Source organism: Culicoides brevitarsis, chromosome 1 (assembly GCF_036172545.1).
Source record: "Culicoides brevitarsis isolate CSIRO-B50_1 chromosome 1, AGI_CSIRO_Cbre_v1, whole genome shotgun sequence".
Classification (NCBI taxonomy): Eukaryota; Metazoa; Arthropoda; class Insecta; order Diptera; family Ceratopogonidae; genus Culicoides; species Culicoides brevitarsis.
The window spans coordinates 14615670-14640114 of record NC_087085.1 but is presented as its reverse complement, the minus strand read 5'-3'; the positions used below and the strand labels follow the sequence as shown (position 1 = coordinate 14640114).

The 24445-nt window shown below is 28.9% G+C and overlaps 1 protein-coding gene across 1 annotated transcript; it reads right to left on the bottom strand.

Annotated features, from left to right (window-relative positions):
• Nucleotides 1-499: 499 nt before the first annotated feature.
• Nucleotides 500-24433, bottom strand: LOC134836985 (formin-like protein). The gene is made up of 9 exons (XM_063852287.1): nucleotides 23488-24433; nucleotides 7859-7942; nucleotides 5030-5116; nucleotides 3199-4471; nucleotides 2705-3136; nucleotides 2350-2642; nucleotides 1733-2290; nucleotides 1539-1670; nucleotides 500-1128 (listed from the first exon to the last, which is right to left on the bottom strand). The coding sequence occupies exons 1-9, from the start codon at nucleotides 23719-23721 to the stop codon at nucleotides 922-924; spliced, it is 3300 nt and encodes a 1099-aa protein (XP_063708357.1). The 5' UTR covers nucleotides 23722-24433; the 3' UTR covers nucleotides 500-921.
• Nucleotides 24434-24445: the final 12 nt, after the last annotated feature.

Here is a 24445-nt window from a genome sequence, read left to right as displayed (position 1 = left end):
AATAAAGATTTTTTTTCTTTTAAAAATCTTTTAATAAATTTTGAAATTTAAAAAAATATGTTGGATGATTTTAAAATAAAAAAAAAAAATTAAAAAAAAAATTTATTAAATTAAATTAAATCTTTTAACAATATTTTTTTTTTTTATTTAAATTTTAAATATCATTTTCAATAGAAAAGTATTATTTTTAATTAAATTTTTAATTTTAATTAAAATTCCTACATTAAACTGTTTTTTAAATATTTTTAAATAATTTGAAAACTATGGAATTTTATTTGAAACTTTCATAATTTTGTAATTAAAATTAATTTAAATTTAAAATTATTCAAAAAATTATTTATTCTTACCTTAAAATCGAGAAAAAGTGATGATGTTTAATTAAAACTCAAAATTTAACTATTTTAATCATTTTTATTTATCAATTATATGCCACTAACAAGCAAATATTTATTCCTCTCAAAATTTTATGAAAAATTTAAAAAGTAAAATCCTATCACAATGTCTTTTTTGCTCCTAACTTCCATTATTTTTTGATTCATATAATTTTAATATTCGATAAAAATGATTATTTTTGTGCTTTTACAAGTCTTTAAAAGCTTACAAACTAGATATATGTATCTTAGTTATCTTTATTTTACACTTTTTTATAAAAAGCAAAATAAGGCAACAATTTTATATATTGGTCGGTTTTTTGGATTTTTTTTTTGTATATTTAATATTTACAACATTGATCGTTTTGTATATTTGAGGAAATCTCCAAAAAAGTTAAAAATTAAAAATTTTATTAAAACAAGCAACAAGAAGCTTTGATATAGTCTTTAATATAGGTATGTACAAAAAATATATATTTTTTCTCAATATAAATGGATTTCTTATAAAAATAGTAACATAAACGCGTTGGCGAGGGTCGATTTTCTCGTGTTAGACGTTCATCTCTTCAAACGTTCGTGAATATCGGTTGCTATCCAGGTGTTTGCGATGACTTCGTCGAACGGCATCTGCTCTGCGGTACGGCTCGCTCTTGAGTTGCACTAACAAATCTTCGAAAGTTCCGTGATTGACTTGATCCTGATCCAGCAGCTTGCGTTTTTGTGCTTGTACGGCGTGACTTAACTCGTTCAACAAGTCCTTGAGGAGAAAATTTGAATGAAAAATTTATTTTTTTGTTTAAGTTTTTTAACAATCAACATGGAACTACTTTTAATTCTACGAAACGTGCAACAGAGACTTACAAATGATAGAAAAGTGAGATTTTTTATTGTAAGAGACGTTCGAGATTCTTATTAAACACTAATTTGGTTTTTGGTTCCGTGTTATTTGGATCATTGATGGTCCAAGTACTTTTCTTAAGCTAGAGGATAGCAAATATTAGTAAGATGGTGCATGAAAATTAACACAAAACACAAATGTTAGTCTCTAAACTACACTACAACTACGTTATCGTCCGCTAGGACTGTTAGCACATCCTCGTTAATCGTTAGCAAACTCTGTCTTGTGGTGTCTGCTATTGAAAAACTGGGTCTTCGTCCTCGTGTTACCTTTGAGAGATTGGTGTTGCGTGGTCGCAAAGCTAGGGGCTCGCCATTGCTGATAACGGGACTCGGGGCATTCAATGCCTTGGCTGTCGCTTCTTCCAAACGGCGACGTTTTTCATTTTCTTGATCACAGTTCTACGAAAAAAAATTTTTTTTAAATATTTTTTCATGAAAAAATTGAAAATAATAATTTTTACCTTAAATTCCTTGACAAATCGCACGATTAACGTGAAGAAAGCATTGGCATCCGTATTTTTAGGTGACTCTCCAAAGAACTCCACACAATCCTTGAACGCATCTTGTGCATTTTTCGCTTGAGTTTTCATCTTTTTCAACTTTTCCTCACTATTGGCAAGGAAATCTTTCAGCACGGGATTTTGTTGGGCATTTCCTTTGACGCCATTCACTTCTTTGCGCACAGCTTCCATGCCGCGATCCAATTCGTTGACATCTCCCATGACAATTTCCAACGTTACTTGCGCTGCCTGGTCTATGCCTGATAGTTCAGCGTCAAAATCAAGTAAATGCGGAAATTTATCACGAATTGTCAAAACCACGAAATGCAACAAGCTCATTCGTTTATCGTTGGATTTTGTGTCGCATAAGGTGTCTAAGCTTTGTAACTTAAATCCGTATGCGGGGCCTCGTTTACTGCTGTTCATGTAATTTCCGAACGCCAAGATGATTTCGAGAACTTCACGGAATTTTTTGGATGACTTGAGATTGTTTGATGCGGAGATAACGGAATAAATTTGCTAAAAAAAATTTTTTTTAATTAATTTTTTGTTTGAAAATTGAAGAAAAAAATACTTACAGGTCCAATTTGATGAACTAAGTCAACGAAATTGGCAATGTAGCTCATAATAGACAATTTCGCTGAAAGTCGTTCAACTTTCGTCAGTTGCAGCAACATTTTATCTTCATCGGTGAGTTGATTCACATCCTTCCGATCGATAACAAACTGTTTGAAAAGTTTCGTCTCTTGTTCTGTCGGCATCATCTTTTGTAGCAACTCTACATTTTCTAACGAGCATGATCGAAGGTCAAAGTTATTCACAGAGATTATCGTTTCCTCAATGGGTTTGTCGAGTTTCCGTCGTAAGATTGCTGCAAATGAGAAAAAAATTAGAAAAACCTTCAAAATCGATGAAATTTTATAGAAATCTTACCCAAATTTCTCAATCTATTCGATTCGAGTAACGATTGTTTCTCAGGTTTTTTCGTCATCGTATGCGAAACGCCGTCTCTTTGATCATGTCCATTCACCAAACTTCCGCCAAGTTTGAATTTCTCTTCGAATTCGCTAAAGTTGATCGTTTTATGGAGTTTATCGTCATCTAGTTCGTTGAAAATTGTGCCTTTGACTTGATTCGGCTTCAATGCCTGCCAATTGAGTGTCGGTAACTTGTATAAAGTTTGTACGGGACGTCGCAGCGTTTTCATGTCGACATTTCCTCCCATCATTGGCGGCGGGGGAGGCATTCCTCCTGGCATTCCTGGGGGCGGAGGAGGACCCATCGAACCTGGCGGGGCAGGCGGCGGCGGAGGAGATGATTTTTGTGCAGCATTTGGCGGCGGAGGAGGTTTTGGAGGTGCAGGAGCTGAAATTTTTAATTTTTTTTTAGAAATTTCTTTAAAAAAAAATTATTAATTTTCAACTTACGTGGTTGAGTAACCTTCAAAGCGTCTGAAGCAGTTGTTGGTCCATTCGATGTAGGTGAGTTGCTTGTGGATTTCTGTTCCAGCAGTTTTGGAATGTCAGCGATTGAGATGCCTTTCGGCAATGTTTTGCTTACAGCTTCCCATTCGAGTGCCAGAGATTCGCGATTTTTCGATGATTGTTCCAATTGGTTGATTACTTGCGTCAAATTGTTGATTTCTTCTTCGTATGCCGTCAATTTTTGCATTAAATTCTCGCGTTCTACACGAGTTGTTGCCAATTCAGCATCCAGTTCGCCGATTCTGTAGAGCATTTCTCGTTCCAAGTCTTCGATTCGATCTTTAGCGCGACTTAAATCGTCTTCCAGCTCATTGACGCGTTCCAAAGCGGCAGTTTTTGTCTCACTGTCTTCCATTAATGCCGCCACATCGAAAACATTGTCCAGATAAGCGGATATTTGCACTTGTAACTCCTCACTTTCGTTCCTCCGGAGCTTTTCGAGATACTCATCCAAGGCTAATGTCGTGAATTCGTATTGCAAGTGCACGCGATAGTTCATATCCTCGACGCTGTGCACCACAATGTTCACAAATTGCATGCAGGCAACCATAAAGTCGATATTAAAGTCCGTGGGCTTCATAAAGTACTTCATGAGTGTCTCGAAACGTCGTTCTTCGTGACAAACAACCTTAAAGTTGTCAAATGCCTGAAGAATTATCTCGTGCCCGCCCTTTACGAGACAAATGGCAGCCAATAATTCAAGGACTAGTGCTTTCGTTCGCAGCGACTTATGAATTAAACTTAAAGCTATGCAGTTAATGGCTTCCCGGTGCTGTATCATCAGATTAAAGCCATATTTGTTGTTCATGATTGCACGCAGGCACATGATGCAGACGTGAATATCGTCTGTCGTATTGCCCATATTTAGTTTGTGGATGTGTTTGGCATTCCGTTTGTTCGTCGGACTATCGAGAAGTTGTCCGAGTGCAGGTCGCAAGTAACCATTGTTGTTATTTGGTCGTAATTCCACGTCGTTCGTACTGATCGCTTGCGAACTGTTGTTCATGCCTTCACGTGACTCGATAAGCGCTTCTTCGATGCGTTGCTCATTCCGCAACATTGCCAATCGGAAGCACAGGTAGTCAATTAGTACGTCGAGACCTTGATTTTCGTCATTGAGAAATGCTTTCACCCACTCGATGTTGTTGGTTCGCAGCGAAATCTCCAAATTACGCAAGACTTGCGTACTTGTGCTTTCGCCAACCATTTTTCGCTTCTGCAAAAGAAAGAGAAAAAGCAAAAATTAGTCCCTCAACGATAAATTTCAATTCGCAATATCGAAAATCCATAACCATAACGACCTTCGATGCCGGTTTCACGAATTCTTGCATAATAATTAACAATATTTTTCAATAAACCTTAAGAATTACTCAAGTAAATCACTTTTGCACAAAGATTTATAGAGGAAACGATCGATGTCATTGTCCTCCATGAACCGCATTGTCAGCAAAATTTCAATTTTTACCTCCTAAAAAAATGTTTAATTAAAACATTTCATGTAAAAACTATTAAAATCGCTGCAAAAAGCGTGGCATCAAATATCGCCTTGTTTCATTTTAATTTAATAAAAATTGCCTTATACAAAATGTGCAAAATGCACTTTTTTTCGCAATGCAACTCACTAGGTAGAATAAATTTATTAAATGAACTCTGTTTGTGCACTGAATGAAAGTTAATTGAAATTCAAACAATGAGCTCTTGTAACTTTGTAACTATATTGGATTTGATATCTTTTACATGGATCAGCGAAAAAATTTTTAATTGAAATACTTACTTTGATACTTTTTGATGCTTTTGGGTCTAGATACGTTCGCATTTTGGTCAAGTAATGTGACGGCGGATCCTTTGCATGGACCATTTCCTGAAAAGAAAAAATAAAATAAATAAAGAATTCAATAAAGGTTTTTCAAAGAAAAAATTAAAAAAAAAAACATTCCATGAGTGAGTAATCTGACGCGAATTTCTAATAAACGCCCACGGAAAATATGTATCAATTGATTGTTTTTCAGAATTGTAATTATAAACTGACGCCATAAATCACGTTTTTACTTTCATTCGAATTGAAATTTTAAAGACGTAGTTGAAAGAGAAAGAAAAGGAGAATTAAGAAGAAAAAAAAATCTCGTTTGTAAAATTATTATCGAGTTGTGTTATAATATTATTATTTAATAATAATTACACTTACACCACAAACCTAATTATTTATCGTTATACGGAGAGAGGAATGGACCTTGTGTTTGTGAATTTCATAGTTGAGCGCAAGTACAGAGTGGTTCTTTTAATTTTTAGGGTTTTTTTATTATTATTTTTATAACTTTTTTTACACAATTCAGTATTTTACGCGGAAAATTTAAAAAAATAAAAAAATTTTCGAATTTCAAACTGATTTAAATGAAATTTTTAAAATAAAGATTTTACATATTTAAAATTTACGATACATACTCCAAATTAGATGAGAATACATCAAAAAAAAAATTAATAATCGACCCAGCATTTCGATACGTGGATTTCCCTTTAATGCAAAGCAATTAGGATCAAATATGCAAAACTCCCCTTGCTTCGTTGACGAGCGCATAAAACGCCTAAAAACCGTCAAAGAATGCCAGGTTCGATACATGCTCTAAGGGGTATAGCTCCGAGAAGCTCATAAACGAGCATAAGAAGGTACAACATCTTCCGATGCAGAAACTAAGTAGAAGATGAAAAAGCTGGATAAACTTGTATTTCGAGGAATAAAGAGCGTCGCAAACAAATGTACCCACAAACCTCGAATGAAATTTGTCGTCGAAACTTGAAATTTGTCATCTGTTTGAATAAAAGGCATACTTAAATAAAAATCCTTAAAATACTACTTCTACTTTCTTTCTTATTCCAACAGCATATTGAAGTTTCAAAGGTTTTTTTCAAATTTTCCTAGAAAATAATGAGTATTGTTAACATTAGCATAAGTTAAGTTCAAAACCCCCCTAACTATTTTTTTCCATTTGTCTCTATAAAGAAATCATTATTATATTATTTTATATTATCCCAACAGCATATGTTCAAATTAACATTTTTCCATAGTTTTACGAAACGTATAGTTTTGCCAAAAAATCATTGGTTTCAAAATTTTTGAGCAATTACAATATAAATTTGGTAAATATTTTCGTTTTTTTTGTTCGTTTCGTTTTTCTCGAATGTTTTTGACAATGAAAATTCAGCTTACTCAAACAGTTAAACTAATTTATTAACTGTATCTTTAAAATATATTTAAAATACTATTTGTTCCTCGAAAAAATTAATTTTTTTTCAAACGATAAAATTTCTCATCGACCGCCCTGTAGATGTATTTTTTTTTGTCATCATCATTTGTAGTTACAAACAAACTTCAGTTAATAATGTTGAACATGATACATTTTTTCCATGCATTTTTTTCTATTTATTTTTTTTTCTCTCTTTATTTTTTGTTCATCAACAACAAAAAAACAAACATCAATGCACTACAATTACATTAAAGTTTTATTGTAATCGTCATTTATTGTAACACTTTCGTTTTTCAATGATCACTGCGTAAAATTGTTATTGCTGCTGTTCTGTTAGTTATTCTGTCACGGCTTTTGATTTCAATTCTAATAATGAGTCACTTAATGAAAAATTTTCATTATCACAGAAAAAAGTCGTAAATAAAATATTTTATCACAGAATCTTTTTAATTTCATATTTTACGACACACAGCTCTCAGATGTAATAATGAGAGTTGACTTTTAATTGCGATCTTTTTATTTTTTAATGAGCTCACTCTCGGATTATGCGCATATGTGGCATGACAATTTTTCTGAAATAAAGTTGTTTTCATGTAATGTAACGTCATGTCATCTAATAGAAAAAAAAACAAGCGCAGAGCACGAATCAACTCACGCTGACTCATTAACTTAAGTTAGAGGTACTTTGAACATTTACTTTTTTTTTGTATTCACTTTTAAAATCTTCGACATTATGACCTTGTCGCTTGTTTAGAGACCGCAAAAAATCCGCTCGTTCGTTAGTTTAGGTATAATTATGAAATTAGGAAACAAATTCACGAATTTCATGTTTACGAAATGAAATTCTGCATCGCATTTATGATGGTTTGACCTTCTTTTTTTTCCATAAGTTGGATACTTGATATTATAATCACATGGAATAAAAATTTTCAAAAACAATGTATGAGATTCAATCTCGTCGAGTTTAAACTTTGGCGAGATTTAATTATAATACGTGAAGATTATGGCTTTTGATTTTTGTTTTTTTGAGCAGGAAAAAGAGTTGATGGAAACCAGATAATCTTTGTTACATGCTTTTATTTGGGGTTCAGGTCAAAGACCGAAGTTTTTTTTTGTTTTTGTTTTGTTTTGCTGTCTATCGCGCGCCGTTAATATGATTTTAATTGAAGCCACGGCGAGACGTGCGATATTTTTTGTTCAGTCATTTTCGCCTAACTTGCGATTTTGGTTACAAAACAAAATTATTGTTATTAAACTTTTTAGTTGGCATAATGAAGACAATGGAAAAAATGCTCACTAAACACGATAATTGTTTCTAATTTAAGTTTACGTAAAGTTTTTTTTAGCGAAGAAATACTTACTTGATCACATATCATGTCCCATTTCTTCTCGAGGTCGTAATTTTTGAGAAGTCGTGCTTTATCCGGCGGAAGATCCATTGATGCCTGAAATTAAAAAAAGAAAACATTTTCATTAGTCTCCCAACAGTATAATAATCGTCTTAATCTTAATATAGAGGTTAATTATTATGGAGCACAGTTGATCGTTATTAATAATGACGCATATGTCGTCTTACGGAAGCGATCATCTTGTTCTGCTTCGCTTTTTACATCAGTGGCAAATGCAGTTAGGGAGGAACGTTTGACAATTTTTTTTAAAACATCGTTTTTTCTTGGAAGAAAATTTAGATTTTCTAGTAGTAAAATTACCAAAATTTTGAATTTTTTTTTTTAAAATAATTTTTTTGATAATCTTTTAATATTTTTTGGAGAATTTTTTTTTTAAATATCAGAAAAAAAATTATTCTTCGAGAACATTCTAAAACATTTTTCGAAATTAAAAAAAATTTTAAGATAAAAAATTTTACTCAACAAAACATTTTTATATTATTTTTTAAATTTTTAAAAATTATTTTAAAAAAAATAAAAATTTATTCAAAAAATCAATTTAATTTGGAAAAAAATGGATAAAAAATTTAATAATATTGCCAAAATTTTCTCATATTTCGTGAAATTATTTTGAAATTTTGGTAAAAAAATAACTTTGTGAGTTAAAAAGTTGATATTTAAGTTTTTTTACAAAAATAGAGCTAAAACTATTTTTTCTTAATAATCTCAAGTAATTTAATTCTATCTTCCATATCAATTTAATACAGTATTTTATTATTCACTCACTAATACCGCGTCTCCATAAGAATAATAATAATAAAGAATCCAGGCGTCTTATTTACACAAAAAAAAGTATAGAAACTTTTTCAATATAAAACGCTTGGTTTTGTCTCCATTATACATGTCATGCCGCTATGCGTAATGTATTAGTTGCATTTACAATTTACGTCTTTGTTAAATTAGCCTGGTACAAGTCCTCCGTGTATAAACAGGCAATACAAACTGTCTAAAACTAAACTCAACCATAAATCTATTTAAATGAATGTCTAATGCCATAAATAGATGAATTTATGAATGCATGTCTGATTATATTCTAAGTTTCTCTTTACATGAAACAAAAAAAATAAATACGAAACTCGAGAGAATCATGAAAAATTGCTGTTTATGACGAGTTAAAATTGCAGTAAAAATGACGGATTGTCGTGAATTGCTCAAGATTTATGGCAACAAATTCGTTTTGAACTCACCAAGTGCAGGAAATTTCTTCACTTAATGATGTTTTGAACTAACCTCACGATGAGACTTGTGACTCGTATTTATAGCAAAAATGTTTCGCAAATTTTGTGGTTCACTGCGTTCGACCGTCAAAGGAAAATAATTTCTGATAAGTCCTTTTTATCATTACGAGGAAGTGCTTTAATTGTATTTTTTTATGATGATTATTTGTTTCAATAAAACAACAATTAATGAAGATTGACCCAAATTTACGTGGTTCTTTCGATGAATTCTTTGAAAAGAAGACGAGCATTGAAATAATTTATTCATTTACGATTTTGGTATAGACTTTTACGATTTTACATAAATAAACAAGTAATAAAAAATATGCAATAAAAATTTTTGAACAAAAAGTCGATGGAAAAATATTTTAGCGTATTTTTATTCAAAATTAACATTAATTAAATAAAACTTTGAATTAAATAAATAAATAATATTTTTTTTAAATTTATTTAAAATTAAATTAAACATAATTAATTTTAAAAAATTTTATTTGAAATTTAAATCAAGCTTATAAAATTATTTAAAAATTTTTATTAATTGAATTAAATTTTCATTAAATTTTATATTAATTTTAATTTCTTAAGATAATAAAAAAATTTTTCAGGAAATTATTAATAAAAAAAAAAAAATAAAAAAAAATATATTTTCAATTAGTTTAAAATTTTCTAATTTTTTTTTTACTATTTTAAGAAAAAATATTAATTATTAATTAATTAATTATTAAAAAAATTAAATTAATTTTAAAAATTAAAAATAGGTAAATAAATTTTAATAACTTTAAAGAAAAATTCGTTAAAAATTAAAAATAATTTATTTTTAATTTATTTTAATTTATTTTTTTTTTTAAATAAAAAAAAAATTAAAATTCTCAAAAAAGCCTCAAAAGACATCAAATTCATTCATGTAAAAATTTTATGTTATTCAAATGCAGAAAAACTGATAAAAGGTTCGCTTTTAATAAAACAATAAATTTTTCAAGGTAAGTTTAATAACATTTTCGTATAAATTTTATTTATTAAATGTTAAAACAATCGAGACAAGACCCAGATTTGTGTTTCTTTCTCAAAAAAACAACAGCGGCTGCATTTTATCTAATACACCGCAGTCTTACAACAAATTAAATTAAAATAACCATAAAAAGGCACAAATATTTCGTGTTGTTCGTGTGTCGGCTTTTCATTTAACAAACAAAAAAAAAGACAACAAAAAACGGCATTTGAATAGAATAGTTTCATTTTTTGCGCACTTTGTACCGCTTCTATAGTTCGCAATGATTAACTAGAAAATGATAAGCCCGCAATTTTCTCCTCTATTCTTCCTCTAAAGAGCTATAAAATTATCGTCGTAATAATAGAGCGCTTTTAAACGAGGCATTTAACAAAGGAACGGAGCTTTGAAAGGATTGAACCGCGTCAAAATATGCAAAGTATTTCTTCTTTTAGTTCACATCTCGATGCGTTTTTAAACAAACTCGACGACTTCATGTGTGTATGGGTGTTCTTGCGCTCTTGGTTGTACGTAAAACCGGCTTGTTATGAATAAATAACTTTTATTATGTAAGAAAATGTCGATCGAACGCTGCAAAATGCAATAAAAATCTGAAACGAGACTTTGGAACATTTTGGATCATAAATTTCTGGCCTATCTTTAATGAGAATGGGATGGGATAGACTTAGAAGCATAAACAACGCGGCAATAAAAAAAATCAAAACACACAGAAAAAAATGTGTGTAGGAACATTTCGAGAATCTATTTTTAAAATATTTTAATTATTACTATGACGGAGACATTCATGCAAGAAAAAAGGTCATTGTCACTTTTGTTGTTCGTTCATATGGCTGCAAAACTTGTTAAGTTCAAAATATTTGACTTATGACTTAAGCTTAAGTACTTAAGTTACTTAAGTTTGACTTAAGTCAAATTATTTGATTGAATTTTTTTTTTTTTGAAAATAAAAAAAAATATATGGAAAACTTATGACTTAAACTGTGACTTAAGGTTTTGTCAAAATAATATTTTGACTTAATTGATTTTTGGTTAAAGTTTAAGTTTAAAAAAAATATTAAATTAAGTCAAAGTTAAATATTTTTTAAATTTTCAATTAAACTTTCGGACAAAATTCATTTTTATTTTTAAAAATTAAAAAAAATGATAAATTAAGTCAATTAATTTGACTTAAGTCAAACTTTTTTGACTTTTACTCAAGCTTAAGTCATAAGTCAAATATTTAGTTTTGACTTAATAAGAATTATATTCTTTTTTTTAATTCAATTTAAAAAGCAAAAAAATATTTGACTTTTGATTTATTTCAACTTTTTCTTAATTTTGAACCTTAAGTTTAAGTTTAAGTCTTAAGTTAGTTTTAAGTCAAATAATTTGATATAATTTTCAAATTTTTGGAAAATTTTCAAAAAAATTATATTTTTTTCTCGAAGTTTGGTTAAAAATCCAAAAAAGTAAATAATTGACCTTAGACCTTTTTTTTAACTTTTTCTTCTTTTAAACTTAAGCTTAAGTTAAAATGTGCTTAAGTTTAAGTTATAAGTTTTTTTTGCATTTTTAGGTTTTGTCTTCAGTTCCTGTAAAAAAATGCAAGCAACTTGAAAATTAGGACAAAAACTGCCGGAGGTCTTCCACACCTTCCTCTACCTGTCTTCGGGAGTTCATTGACAACAACCATCTATCACACAACGAATACAAACAAGACAAAACTTTTAATGTAAAATAAAACACGACGCGGTGTTTGCTCGCTAAGACACTTACAATTTATGCCTATCTTTGCCTATAAAGATAAAAGTGATATACGAGTACAGTTGATGCATGTAAACGTCACGATGGAGGAAAAAAAAAGAGTTTTAACAGGTTCTAGTCAATTTTGACATTGAATGTGTTAAAAAAAAGTTGTACTTTGTTTTCTTCAATATTTCGTTGTTATTGAGTCGCTCGAGTCAAGTAAATAAATTACGTATCAGTACATTTACTTGTGAGTCATCGACCAGTGCGAGTGAATGAGATAATGCGTAATGTGTGGCAATGGGTGAGGTGAGGTAATCTTGAATTTTAATTTAATTCATTTGAATAATAATTTAGAATTAAACACTTTACTTGTTAAAATTGAATTTTCCATTTTTAGAGAGATTTTAAGTGAATTGCGATGTTAGAAAAGGAGAAGTAATTGACAATTCAATTGAAATTGGAGAAAAATATCAATGAAAAAGCTTAAAATGTCATTTAATGAGTTGTTTGTTGATGGATTTCAACTTGAATTAAGATGTCTGAATGCTATTTTTTTCAGTAAAATGTGTGAAAAATTAACAAAAAAGTTAAAAATTAAAATTTTTTTCAAAGAAAAATTATTAAAAGTTTAGAAATGTCAGTGAGAACTCTGGTTGAATTTGAAAAAATTCACTTAAAAATTATAAAAATCGAAAAAATCTAAAAATTTGTACAAATATGGATCTTAGGTGTGCTTAATTGAAGCTTCGTTTATTTGTTTTATGTTATTTAGAGTTACTTTGACAAAATTTTAAGATAAAAAGTGAATTTGAAAGCCATATTTGATCATCTATAATTTAACGAACACTCAAAAAACCTCAAATTCGATCTTTCATTAAACCCGATTAGACAATTTTGACGAAATTCAACCAAAAATTTTAAATCGTAAGATTTCACCCATTTTTATCAAAATCACTCAATAAATCAAATTTCAAAAATTTCTTTTTTTTTGTAGGTGGTCTAATTTCCATCATCTTGCATAACGTACAACATGCAATTCTATTCATCGACATCGTCGCCGGCATAATAATAATTGAAACTCATAAATAAAACAGAAAAACAATAAAACTTCATGACATGACTGCGCAATCATTGCACTTCCTCGTCGTGACTCTCCATTTCCCGGATTTACACAAAAGAAGTGCTTTTTTACATTGGCACAGGATACAACTTTCGAGTGCTGTTTGATGATTGACAAGAATAAACAAAACAAAAAACGAGAAAGAAGAAGAAAAAAATCATTCATGAATTACTTCAACGCACTTGAAATTTTATTTTTTGACCTTTCTCACAAAAATTATTGTTTGTTTATGCTTTTTATTATTATTTTTAACTGCAATCATAAATTTTGTACGACTAAAGGGGGAGGAACTTTCTTGCTCATGGCAATTGACTGAGTTTGAGAACATTTTTTTAATAGACTCCAGACTAGAAGCAGACAATATTTACATTTTTTTCTTGTTAAATTCCCCTCTTTTTGTAGTTGTGAATGAATTTTAGATGAAAGTTGACTCATGAAGAGCGATTCCATGTCGTTTGTCAACACACTTGAATTTTTAATCACAAATCCATTACGAAACACGCAGTTAATTATTTCTAGATATTGATCGTCGTCGTCATATTTGGCTGGTCCGTAACAATAACACACAAAATTCTTTTTGAAATAAAACAAAAATCGGAAATGAGACATTCCGTTAATTTATTCGTAGTCAATCACTTCTTTGACCAATTCGAAGAATTTTATCAACCTCAATACGGCACAAAACGACGACATGGCAAACCTATTATTAGAAGTTTAATAATAAATATTCTCATGAGTCATCGTTCACGCGCTTGTCGACATTTCGCATGGAATTGCAATGGAAACGACGTAAAAGGAGAAACTATTTGTTGTTTATTTTTTTTTTCGATTATCGAAAAAGTTTCTTTGATAGTAAAAATTGATGATGTGAGAATTCGGTCATTTTATGACATCATTTGACACTTAATTTTTATTAGAATTACTTAATCAATGAATTGTAGGATTGGTTTTAACGTGTAAGAAGTGCGAAAAAAATGTTCTTGAAGAAAAAAATTTTTTTTTTTTTGGCAAATGAGTTCATCGCTGAAGAAGATTGCGTGCAAAAACGTGATGATGATTAAATAAATGTCTTAAAATGGCAAAATTCTTTGCAAAAATCAAATAAAAATATGAGATAAAAATTGGAATGGTCTAAAAATTTTATTTATTTTTAACAAAGAATTATTTTTCTTGGAATTTTTGAGGTTTGAACATAATTTTTGACAGAAAAAATATGGTACGTCTCAAAAATTTTCCTAAAATAATTTTGCTTTGATGTGTTTTTGTGTCAATTTTTCATTTATATTTTTTTATGATTACAACAATATAAAAACTTATGAAAAATTTTTATGCGAAAATCTTTTAAATTTCATTCTTTTTAATTTTTTGAGAAATTTTTATTAAATTTTTTCAAGTATAGATAATCAAAAATTAATTAACAAAAGTTTTTGACCAATTTTAAACAAAAAATAGAAAAAATTTCTCAATTTCTCAACATCTGTTCAAATTAGTTAAAGTCAATATTTTCTTGCTTTTTTCAAGTTTTTAAAAAATTTTAAAATGTTCTATGAAAAATACAAATTAAATTTTTAAAATTTAATCGAAAATAAATTTATTTTTTAAATTTTATTTAATTAAAAACGTAAAAAATTAAAGTTTTAAATAAAATTAATTTTTTTTTAATTTTTCAAACATTTTATTTAAAATTTACAAAATATATTAAAAATTATATTTATTTTAAAATTTGATTTTTTTAAATTATTTGAATAAATATTTTTTGACCTATTTTCCGTCAAATACGTCTTCATTCAATTTACTTTCTTTTCAAAAAAAAAAAAAAAAATCACAAAGATAAGAAATATGATAAAAATGAAGATAAAATTCATAAACAATGCAAATTTCTCAATAAACAAACAGAACCAAGGCCTGCCATTGACATTCTCGTTGCATCATGTTACCCAACAACACTCCATATCGCAATTCAATTCAAAAGAATTTTTCAATAGCGATAAGAAGAAAAAAGTCCCATTGGCCTCTTTTGTGTTAAAAAAAGACAATTCGTCATATTTATCAAGGAATTAATCATCATCAATATCAATTCGCTTTGTCATAAATTTCAAAGTAGACATGGTTTCATGACAAAACCTTATCCCCTTAAATTCCTCGCAATTATTCCAGTCAAGAGATTCCTCTTAAAATGAACAAGTCATCGTCATCGAAATGCATCATCATGCCTCAAAACCACTACAAAAAACGAAAAAACAGAACAAAATTTAATCTCCCCTCTAATATTTCTATTTATTTTTATTAATAAATATTAACAATCTGCCTTGCCTGGCTTGCTACCTCAACAATGTTGGTAAAATAATAATTGCTTCCGTCTGTGATATTTACTAGAAAATAAACCATTAATGTTGTCGTGTCGCAAATAAGAAGCGATTTACCTACGATAACAAAGTCCCTATCTTTCGCTCTCTTTTTTTCCAGCCATTCATTCAATTCCAGCAAGAACACGTTTGCCAACAACAACAAAGAGGCAAAAAACTGTCGTATGTCGTAAAATAAACATTAAACGTGTTCTCTCTATCGGAATTTTTACAAAGCATGTCAGGAATTTTGTTCTTGTTCAATTACTATTATTATTTTTTACATCGCTCGTCACCCTTTTCGCTTTAAATGCTATTACACGGCAAGTACCTTACAACACCCCAGAGAGCGCATAATAATTGCAATTTGTGTAAATATCGCACTGGTAGCAGTCAAAACACGGCAGATCAATGTCGCAAGCATTTAAAGGTGTAAATTTTTGTTTCCAATCCGATGATTTTTATCAAAAACAACGACGACGAGAGAGAGCGAATTTTATTGCGTAACACGTAAGTCGTTGCTAATAAATTGGGCAGTAAATAATTTTAATGGCAAAGCATGATTTATTGCCATTTTAAAGAACAAGTCGCCGTGCCACTGAATTGCCACTGGTAATCATCATCGTCAGCTTTGAAGCAAAAAAAAATTTTTGCGGTAATTTTTTTGTTTGTTGTTAAGTACGGTGGTAATCAGATTACAGTTGACGGTTGTTTGTTTAGACGAAAAAATGTTTGACAAAAAATGAGCTGAACGGAAGTTATGTATAATTTTTTAGTGATGTGTTAATTTTTTGATGGGCATGATGCTTGTTGAGCTTTGAAAGGTGATATTTTTTGTGCGAGGGAGACGATTTTTGTGTCGAAAATATTTTCCGGGTAAATGCACAAAGTATTTTTTTGTGTGTTAAAAATTGATGAATGTCAAAATTTTTGCTAAAATATCAATTTTTTCATTTTTTTTCTAAATTTTAATTTAATTTATTTTTTTTATTTTTTTAATCCAAGAAAAAGTTGAAATTTTAGGACAGATTAAATATTTTTTTAAATTTAATTTATTTTTATTTTATTTTTTAACAAGATTAAATTTGAATTTTACTAATAATTTTTTCATTTTTTTTTTGTTTATGAATTAATTTATTTTTTCACATTTTTAGTAAAAGTGTTTGTGAAACTTTTTTTTTTAATTTCTAATCATTTTTTTAATTCAAAATTTTTTCACATTCCTAAATTCTAAAAATACGGAAAAATTTGATTAATTAATTTTTTTTTTATTATAAAAATTTTTTTTTTATTTCGAAAATTATTTTTTTTTATTTCAAAAAATATTTTTTTTATTCCAAAAATATTTTTTTAACAAATTTCGAGAATTTTGTTTTCAGAAATACACGAAACATGATGACTTAAAATATTTGTCTGCACCAATAATTCAATCAAAAGGTATTAAAATTCCTTTCTTTTTATTTATTTCCTTCTTTCATGTCTTTCTTTTCTTTATTTTTATATTTTTTCAGACTAAGTAATTCGAAATCTGTCAAAAACATTCTATTCTACAATACTCGTGACGAAGATAAAAGGATTTAAAATAAACAATTCTCGTCTATTTAAGTCTTTCATCTCTCTCTTTTCTCACTTTTTGAAATGAACTAGAAAACTTTTATTTTCGTCACTTTCGTTCTCGTCACCGCCTCGACGACGGAAATCAAGTTTCCTGACACAATGACAAGACGGCGAAGAATCCATTCAGATAAGGATGACTCATGTCCATCGGCTCTGAAATACTGCAGAAATTGATAATAATTGTGGCTAATCAATCGTTCCGAGTATTTATATTATTTAAAAGTTAGTCGATCGCATGAAAGTCGACACAAATTTTTGTTTGACTGATAAGAACGAAAAAAAAAGTTGATTATTGCTCGTAAAAACAAAGCAAGAGACGTAAGCAAATATTTTTAAAAAGTTTCATGAATGAGCTCATCCAAACAAGTTTTATTTTTTGTTGCAAATACTTAATTTTTTTTTTCGAATGTTTTATTTTATTTTGGGTTTGATGACATAAGAAAAAAATATATAATAAAAGACACACGGGACCCGACCTAGGCGAACATTAAAGGGGATTGTTGAATAATTTTTTATGTTTGACAAGTTGAAATTGTATGAATTTCAAGTGAAGTGACCTTCAGCGGTCATTATTGTTATTTATTTTAATGATATATATTTTTTAGGTCAAAACATTGATAACGTTAGTTGGAGACTTTTTTTTAATATGTTTGACCCGTTTGCACTCTCGTAAGTTTTGTGAGTTGTATGCGCGTTACGAAAACGACGATGAGGAATTTGTTCAATCGAAGTCATCAATTAAAGGTAATAAATTTAAATTTATTTGGGATCTTTTTGAGGGTTAAAACAATTTTTCATACATTTTTGGTCTGGAGAAAAATTTTTTATTATTTTTTTTAAAGTAATTTTTTTTAAGAATTTATCTTCATTTTTTAATTTATTTAATTAAATTTTTTTAAAAATTTATTTACATTTTTTTAATCTAAAAATTTTTTATATTTTTTGGGTTTAAATTTATTTATTTTATCAATTAATATTTTTTTATATTTTTTTTAAATTTATTTTTTTAATTTATTATACTTTTTAATTTTTATACATTTTATTCTTTTTTTAATTTTGTAAATTTGATATTTTTTTTTTTATTTTTTTGAGGTAGACCGAAAACGAATTTAAAATGTTTTTTTTTTTTTTTAATAAAATTTATTTTTTTTTAATTAAAATATTTTTTTATAATTAATTTTTAGGCATTTTACTGCGAAAAATTACGATTTCTATTCAAATGAGCTCCAAATTGATTAAAATCGTCGATGCATTTTTTTCGCCAAATCATCGTCACAAAAGCCACGTTTCAGCAATTGCTTCAATAATCATCTAGAACCATCAAGTGCTTAATGATACTTTTCCTCCGCTAACTTTGAACACGTTCTCGGTCATGAAACGTGAGACTTGTCTTATCAGCTATTCATTCATATTTTTTTTATTACAGAAAAAAAGTTTTCATCTTGATTTATTTTACCAACGAATAGCTGGCTCATTCTCCTTTCAAGTCCTTCACAGTTGAATGAAAAAATATTTATTGCCGTTGTCTTACAATATTTTTGTTGTCGTAGTCGGATAAATATCTTGTTCTTTTTTTTTCTTTTCAGAATCGGATTGAATGACATTTCGTTGCAACAATACACCCACAACAACAACAAGAGCAACGAAAAAAAGCGGAGACTCTCTTACATAATGCGGGCATTTTATTGATTATTCATTTAAAAAGTTATTGAACGGAGTCGGCAACTCGACTCGACACACATGTTGTGCACATGAAAAAGGGGAGAGAATGCATGCATAATGCATTTTGTAGGAAAAACATTTGAAACTGCTGCGGCCTTATGTGCCAAAGCAAAAAAACTAGAACAATACCGAGTATGGGACTTACAACGACATGCCTAGAACCGAAAGTGAACGTGAATAGAACATGCATGAACGTTAATTGGCGTAATTAAAGTTTTAAGCACAAAATTGTGTGTTGTTGTCTAACGAGTCACGCGATCATCGTTGGAATTTGAATGGATCCGAATGAAGATGTTTGATGATGACGCGATTTTGTTGTTCTTGCTAAGTCGGCATTGAGTCACAATTAGCAAACAAGAGGCCACCCAAAGCATATCAACGCAAATATTTACAAGTTTCTGCGCGATGTCAAGTTATTCGGTATCAAATAGCAGCAGTCGTTCGGTAATTTAAGAAGGAAATCGCACCTGAGGCAGTAAACAAGCGTCTTTTTTTATCAAGCAATGAGCCGTAAGTACGTTGAAAAATATTTGTGTCGCTTTATCTTTTCGTTTGTTCTTTGTCTACTGTCGGTCTAGTTGCCTTTGTTTAAGTAGTCATGTCGCCTCGTGTCACAGACATTTATCAGGATTACTGACCTTTGGCGTGCATTTACATGCTTTTAGGTTATTTAAGGTTCTTTTCGTAAAAAAAAAGTTAAGAAGATTTACTTAAGTTACGAATATTGAAGAAATTTTAACTTTTAGAGATTTTTTTTTTTTTTAATAAAAATAAAATTATTTTAAAATTTATTTGTATTAAAAATTTTAGAAGACTCTTAAAAAAATTGTTTTTTTATTTTTAGATAAATTTTATTTTTTTTTTAATTTTTGTAATTTTTTCTTTCGAATCATTTTTTTATAAATTTTAATTTTTTTTTTTTTTTTTAATAGATTTTTAATTTTTAAAAATTCAAGAGATATTTTTTGAAAATTGATAGAACGTAGTTATTTAAGTAAATAAAAATAATAATTAATTTAATTTAAAAAATAATTTAATTTAATTATAATTAATTTAATTTATTAAAAAAAATCATTTAATTTAATTTAAAAAATAATTAATTTTAATTTTTAATCATAATAATAATTAATAATTTTTAATTAACTTTTTGAAAATTATTTTACAGACTTGATAGATTTTTAAAAAAATAATGAAAATTATTTCGTAAAATTTTTCAAAAAAATTAATTTAAACTTATAATTTTTTAATTTTTTTTTTTTTAAATTTAATTTTTTTTTAAATTTAATGTTTTTTCATAAAACTTGAAAATTTTTCCTGATAATTTTGGGTGAAAATTAGTCAATTCAATCGAATTTCCTCTCAAAGCCATCTTTGTCATCGATACTCGTTGTCACTGCCAAAACCAATTCTCACAAGTGTTAATTAACGACACGACGCTTGTCATTACTTCTCATTCCATTGCTTATTAATTTCACAACTCGATGTCATCTCAAATTTTCTCAAATATTTCAATGATAAATTGCTTTTAAAGTACATTCGAATTGTCAACTGAAACAACATTTGACATAATCCTTTCACTCACTCTTGAGTGAACCGAACGTCGAAACACTCCTCTCTTGTCCTTTTATATTTTCAGCTGTTTCAAACAGATGCGAATACTACAACAACATTCAAAGCAATTATACTGCAACATGTTGTTAATAAATAAATTTTTTTTTTCAAACAACAAAAAAACACTCCCAGTTCCTATTTTCATTTAATTTTAACTCTTAACAAGAACTTATTTTCTTACAGAAAAAATTAATTGAACAACAACGACTTTGTTTCAATAAAAAAAAAATAATAATGTATTTATTTTCGAGTCGATTCGAGTCATGTAATAATAAAATGAACCACACGTGAAGTTCGAAAATTCGCCGAATTAAACTTTTTATCAGGTTTTGACGAATTTAAGGAATTTTTTCGTGCAAAAAAAGAGAAACGCAAAATGATTAAAGTTTGTAATTTTATCATTATCGTCGTTTATTTTATTTGCATCGACTCGAGCGAAGAAATTAATGAAGGAATTTCATGACAATTTTTTATGTTTCTATTTCTTATCATTTTCAAAAATCTTGTTCCAACATAAAAATTCGAATATTCCCATTTTTCAAACAAAATCGCTCTTAATGTTCATTTTTAATCTCTTCTTTTTGGTCACACCGACTTTTTTTTTATGTTAACGAGATGCATTTTTTTTTCGTCGTCGTCGTTGTTTGAATGTATTTGTATCAAGCGAGTTGTTTACAATTTAAAATTCTTTCGTTCGCTGATAGAATTTAACACACATGTTTTGTTTATTATTTCACAGAAATTAACGAGTTTGTCTTTTGGATCGCTATTTGATGATGGAAAAGCGGAAAAAACCCAGCGGAAATGAATTTAAATAAAAATTTATCATAAAATCCAATTTAGAACCCTTTTCAATCAACGTGTCGTGTGATGAAATTCCTTCACATCTCGATAAAGACATAAAAAATTTATCCAAACATGTAATTATTTAATTTTTTCTATCTTTTTGTTCTTTCTTAGCTCATTTCATTCAAATGTATGCCAAAACCATGCACACAACCACGTATTGCTGTTAATTGAAACGAAAGATCATCGTTCACGTCAGAATCAGATGTACAGACGAGAAATAACAATTTTTTGAAATTGGGTGTGTTCGGAGAATGTCAAGTTTTTATAATTGAATTATGTGTTTGGAATTATAAATCCATATCAAATTTGGCTCGAGGGGCAACGGAACGTGTTTTGGCTGAAACTCTTGCGTTTTTAAATTGATTTTTTTGAATCAATAATTTTTGATGGAAATTTTATTGGATTTCTTCTGCCGATTTCACAATGATTTTGATCCTTTTAGGGTTCGAACAAAAAATTTCACGTAAAATTCCTAAAAAATATATTTTAATAATTTTTTTTTTATTATTTTTTTTAGGAAACCAGTTTGTTCTGCAATAAATCAAAAGAGACCCGACAAAAAATAATTTCTAATGCAAAGAGAAATTACCGAGAGAGATAGAAACCCTTGGAAATAAATGTCGTACATTTATCAAAATGGAATCAACGGAAAAGGAAAAAAAAATAAAAAGAAATTTCTGTGGTTGCGAGTGATTTACGGTGAATTGATACATTTGATACACAAACACTCGGCAAGTAAACAACATGACATCAAAAAGGCAGACATGCAGATGTTGGGACTTATCAAATTGTTGCAAATCAAATTTAAATTACGCCTATTGTGTTTGCGCTGCGGAATATTTATTAAAATGCAAAGCGCTGGCAAGGAATGCAATCTTTAGAAAGTTTCGTTTGAACGGATCGAAGAAAAAAAATAAAATAAATAGTTTAAGGGGAAAATATAAAGTTAAAAGGGTCAGATTTGAAGTGATAAGGCGGTTAGTTAAGACTAATGATGATTGCATTGATGCACACTGGAGACTTTTTTTGGTAGAGAGAGCGAAATAATGGATGAAATATTGATGTGATCAATTTTTGAGATATTTTTTTAAAAAAAAGTTTATGAGGATCATTTGTTAGTTTTGAGAAAAAACAAGTTTTTTTTTAATTTTTATGATTTTGAGGAGAAGAAAGTCGCTTTTGAGTCGACTTAAAAAGTCTTAAGAGAGCTTATGAACTTTCTTCTTTTTTAAATTTAATTTTTTAACGATTTTTGATGACTCTTGAGTAACTCTTGAAATAATTTCGAGGTTCAAAAGACCAAAAATGGCCTCAGGATAATTTTTTATTGAGGCAAGAGGCATAAAATGAATCAAAATTTCATTTTCAAAGATGGAACATTACAATTTTTTATGTCAAAATTTTAAATTTTCATGCATTATGAAATTCTTACAAAAAAAAGATGAGTTTTAAGACATTGAGAACTTATGAATTTTTTTCTTTTATTTTTTAGGCTTTTCAATGGCTCTTGAGGAACAATCGAAATGATTTGGAAATTGAAGAGACCAGATATCGTCTAAGGAGGATTTCAGAAGGAAGCAAAAGGCATAAAAACTTAATAATTCGACAAATTTGAGCTTCAATTAATAAAAAAAAATTACATAAGGAAATTTTTTCAAACATACAAGAGGTCTAAAAAAAACTCGAAAGTTTCTTAATAAAAATGAAAAAAAAAATTTTATGAAAATTAAATTTTTTAAAGCTTTTTTAAAGCGAAAAAATTATTTTCATACAAAAAAAAACTTTTTTTTTGCAATTTTTAAGTCGCAAAAAAATTTAACCTCCGGAAATTAAAAGGCTCATTATCATATGAGAGGTTTGAAAAGCACTTCCGACACCTTTCTCACGCGATCGACGACAACAACCGATCCAAACCCACTTCATCATGTAACCTAACGGGGTATCAGCCGAGAGTAACGTTCGTTTAATTGTTGTCAAGGTGATACAAAGAATCCCATTTTATACAAATAAAAAAAAGATTGCGTTTTATTTATCTTTGTGGTTGCTTGGGTTAACGATTGATTGTCGAGAACGAGTCAAGAAATCGTGTTACTCGAGAAAAGTATTTATTCAAAAAAATAAAAAAGTGCTGTGTTGTGGCAGAGAAATGTAGAAGAACAACAATAAATAAAAGAGACATCCATAAATGGAACAATTTTATTTTTTTTTTCTTGAAATTGATCGTTTTTTTTCTAACCCATTGTGATCTATGAGATGCTTGACCCTATTAAGTAGGTTATTCACTTCTTCACACGAAACAAAATCTAAGAAGGAAGTTGACTCACCAGTAATTTGGCGAATTGTTTCTCGACTTCGCTCGCATCTGGCAGTGGTTGTTTGCTCCGAACGCTGTTCTGACGGAAATGGTAGTTCGGCAGTTGTTTCGTGGGAAATTTGACGTCGCCAGCTGCATCCAAGCGGATTTCATCGCGTATCGTTCCATTGTTATGATGATGACCGTTGTGATGACTTGTGTCAATTTGGTCCTCGGACTCGGCTTTCGAGAATGCTAAGCCCATTTTGATGAATTTTATTTAATTTTTTGTTATTTTTGCTTTTTATTATGGCTAACTCGGATGCATTGAGGGGACATTTCCATACAAACACTCTTCAATTAATGCAAATTACGAAAGTAATAATAATTTTTTTATTATTATTTATTATTTGAATGCAATTTCAAACGTAGTCGTCGTCGTCTTTTATTTAAATATTTGAATCACATCATTCGCGCACACACATTGACATCCGGGCACGATACTTTTTTTGTTATAAACATTTATTTTATTCACAGACATGCATTCTTTTTTTTATTCCTCCTTCTTTTGTGGTGTTTGTTTGATTGCCCAATAATTCCCGCTTTAGTTTCGGTTCATTAATGGCTTTATTTTTTTTTTAACACAGAATTTGTCAAAAATTTAATTTTTTTTTCTTAACATGCACTTTTTGTTATTTATTTACGAAAAACATTTATTTATTTTATTCGAATTGCATCAATGGGAGACGATTTTTTTGTTTTATGAATGAATGAATGTTGTTCAACAGGTTCGTCTCCCCCGGCTTTATTCAAGAATTAATTTTAAGCTCGATTTTCTGTATTATTTTCATGAAATTTAATTAATTTGGACACTTTTAGCAATTTTTTGTGCTTTATTTACACTTTTGTCGAAGGACTCGGGGGGTAAATTGAGAATATTTGTGCGAAATGCGGAAATACATCCTTCCACGACCGACGTTCATTCTCGA